Here is a 3,028-nt window from a genome sequence, read left to right on the forward strand (position 1 = left end):
GTATGTCACTATCCTCATCCCTGCAATTTTTGCTTCTCAACTTACTCTTGATATGGAAAACCAGTTTTTTCCATCTTCCCTTGGGAAACTTTTTGTCACCCTTCAAGTCAGGCCTGAAATGTCACTGCCATTCCCATTCATAGTTGTTTACTTCATCTGAATCCTTTGAGCACATGGTGTATACTTTTCACATGCCAGTGTCAGGTATCATGAATCTCGCTCTGCCTTCCTAATTAGATCCCAAGGTTCTAAAAGACTAGACGCATGCCTTACCCATTTCCATAACCACTATGGGGGACTAGCATAGCTACACACTGTACATATTTAATCAGTGCTGTGTAGAGTAAATACCACCTCTCTGACCATTGTCTGTGCATTTAATATCCTTTGACATGTGTAGTTTTAAAAAATGTTTGCATTATAACTTTATTTTATGAGTATGGTTAATATAGCCCCCACTTTCGGTATACATTGCTTCTGATTGACAGACTGGATTTGACAGACTAAATTATTTGCAAGTGGAGTGGATACATGGAGAGATTGTGGAGTTTACACTTCTACTCTGGCTGTGTAACCTTGGACAAACTGCTTCTTCTCTCAGGGCCTTATTTTATCTCCATCTGTTCAATAGGGTAAATAATCTGTTTTGCTTCTTTATTTCATCACCAGAAATAACAGATGTAGAAGTGCCATGTCGACTACAAATCTCCCAGACCTGCCATTTAGTTGACCTGCTGTTTGAGACACACCTTTTATTGACGGCAGCATGCCATCCAAAAGTTCTCTTTTGGAAAGAACTTGGCGGTCTGAAGGCAGTAGATCTAGGGGGCTGCAGGATGGTGAGGAAATGACCCTACTTGAGGCTGAGTTGTGGTGGGTTAGAGGTGGACAGGGCCGTTATCATCTGAAAGATTGCCTGCGGAAGGAGAGCACGCGGGTTTCGGCAGTCGGAGAGAGCCGCCGCGTCCAGCGTACAATTACAGGGCGTTGGCCCATTTCCGGAAATGTGTCCTGAGGGAAGGGGCGGGCCTGAATGCTGCAAAGGTCGAATCAACTATCATTTATGGCGGCCCAGGCCCACTTCACGTTGGAAGTCACCGTCTCCTTGCCCTCCAAGAGGACCAGCCCCCAAGGGCCAGAGCCACACCCACAACCCCCCTCGCCCCGCCCCCCAAAGCCCCAGCAGGAGTCTTCAGGGCTCGCCCATTGGCTTGCGCTCGAGGGGAGGGCGGGCCCTAACCACTTCACTTCCTGATTGATCGCTGCGTGATTGGCAGACGCTGTGCGTTCCAGGAGGCCGGACATGGCGGAGGCGGGAAAAAAGCAGGTGGGCCTCGGGCTGCCAGGCGGAGACGCGGCACAGTGGCCTCTGCAGCGGGTATGGCCGGGTTCATGCCCCTGGGCACAGGGAGAGCCATCTGGAGCTGGCCTGGAAGCTGGGGTGGCCTCTTCCCCCACGTGGAAGGTGAGGCCTGAGGGCAGGGAAAGGCTGCGAGGCTCTCCCCCGCGGGGATGGAGGGAAGACTGGGCCGCCGCCATACCTTACAGACGGTCCCCACGTAGACAGGAGGAGGGGACACCGAGGATTGGCAGAAATGGGTAGCAGACAGCTAACAAAGAAAATTGATAGATAGTAGTATAAGGCATGATTGGAACCCAATACGTTCTCAAATAACATATTCAGAGATATCTTTGAGCATCAATTATGTGTTAGATATTATTCAGGAGATTGGGACATATCAGTGGACAAGATATAAATGATCTCTATCCTCATTTATGTTTTTAGTCTAGTGGAGAATTAGTACTTATCTAAATAGCAGTATAATTATGTAAACCAATTCCACATCCCTCATGTGGAAGGGAGGTTTGGATAGTCCAAGTTATGGACAGCCAAGCCTTCACACAGGACAATTTGAATCCTAGCATTGCCACTGAATACCTGTGACCTTCGTGAAGTTACTTATCCTCTCTGTACCTTAGTTACTTTATCTTAAAAAAAGATTATAATAATACCTACTTCAGATTGTTGTATCGAGTATATTTAAATATATAAATCATCCCAAAAGAGTGCCTAGTATAAAGTTATATAAGGGTTTGCTGTTATTATTACTATAATTTTTTTGCCTTAGTGTTATGTTTTAACACTATGGGATACTAGGCAGTCAGTTCCTTTTGGTCTACTTTGATTATTGCATGTGGCCTCTGGGGTTTTGGGGTGTGTGTGTGTGTGTGTGTGTGTGTGTGTGTGTGTGTGTTGTGATTTGGACAGCAGTGGGTAGAAGAAGAGTAAAACAAAACAAATATTCCAGGTAGAGGACACAACATGTGCAAAGACCCTGCATCTGGAGAAACCTTAGCATGTGTAATGTACATAGAAAAAGAGTAGGGCTAGTGCTTATGGAGAACAAGGGGAATGATAACATGAGATGAGGTTGTCTGGAGAGGTACATAGGTGCCTTATGAACATTGTCCTAAAACCAATAGGAAGCCACTGAAGGGTTTTAAGTAGGAGTATTTTCACCTTTGGGAGATCACTCTGGCTGAAGTATGGAGGCGAAATTGGAAGGGAGTATGAGTAGATTCAGAAAGATCACTTAGCATGCTATTGCGATGTGGTAGGTGATAATGACTTAGTCTGGAGAGTGGGGGTGAGAGGGGAAGATGGCAGTAGAGGTGGGAAACTGAGCACACAAAAGCTATCTTTTGGAGGCAAAAAGGACAGGATTGGAGATTGATTGGATAGAGTGGTGAGAGTAAAGGACTTCTGGGTTTCTAGCAGGAGCAACTGGGTAGATGGTTTGGGGATGAGAAACATGTTGGGAGATGAACAGTGAGGGAATAATCCAAGATTTCAGTTTTTATTTTTTTAAAATTTTTTTTTATTGCTTAAATTATTACAAAGAGTATTACATATGTCTCCTTTTTTTTCCCTTTTTTTCCCCCCGCCCTTGAAAATCCCCTGGCCTCCCCTACTCCCCAGGGTCTTATGACCGATTGGTTATGCTTATATGCATGCATACAAGTCCTT

The 3,028-nt window shown here is 45.4% G+C and overlaps 1 protein-coding gene across 2 annotated transcripts in view; it reads left to right on the plus strand.

The window, feature by feature from the left end:
- Window positions 1-1,303: 1,303 nt before the first annotated feature.
- REC114 (REC114 meiotic recombination protein) overlaps window positions 1,304-3,028 on the plus strand; it is a 148,424-nt gene continuing 146,699 nt past the window's right edge. For both annotated transcript variants that reach the window (XM_006087844.3, XM_023753099.1), the window contains exon 1: window positions 1,304-1,465. In XM_006087844.3, the coding sequence (XP_006087906.1) occupies window positions 1,304-1,465 (162 nt within the window). The remainder of the gene's footprint in view (window positions 1,466-3,028) is intronic.

The sequence above is a fragment of the Myotis lucifugus genome, unplaced genomic scaffold, assembly GCF_000147115.1.
Source record: "Myotis lucifugus unplaced genomic scaffold, Myoluc2.0 scaffold_41, whole genome shotgun sequence".
NCBI lineage: Eukaryota > Metazoa > Chordata > Mammalia > Chiroptera > Vespertilionidae > Myotis > Myotis lucifugus.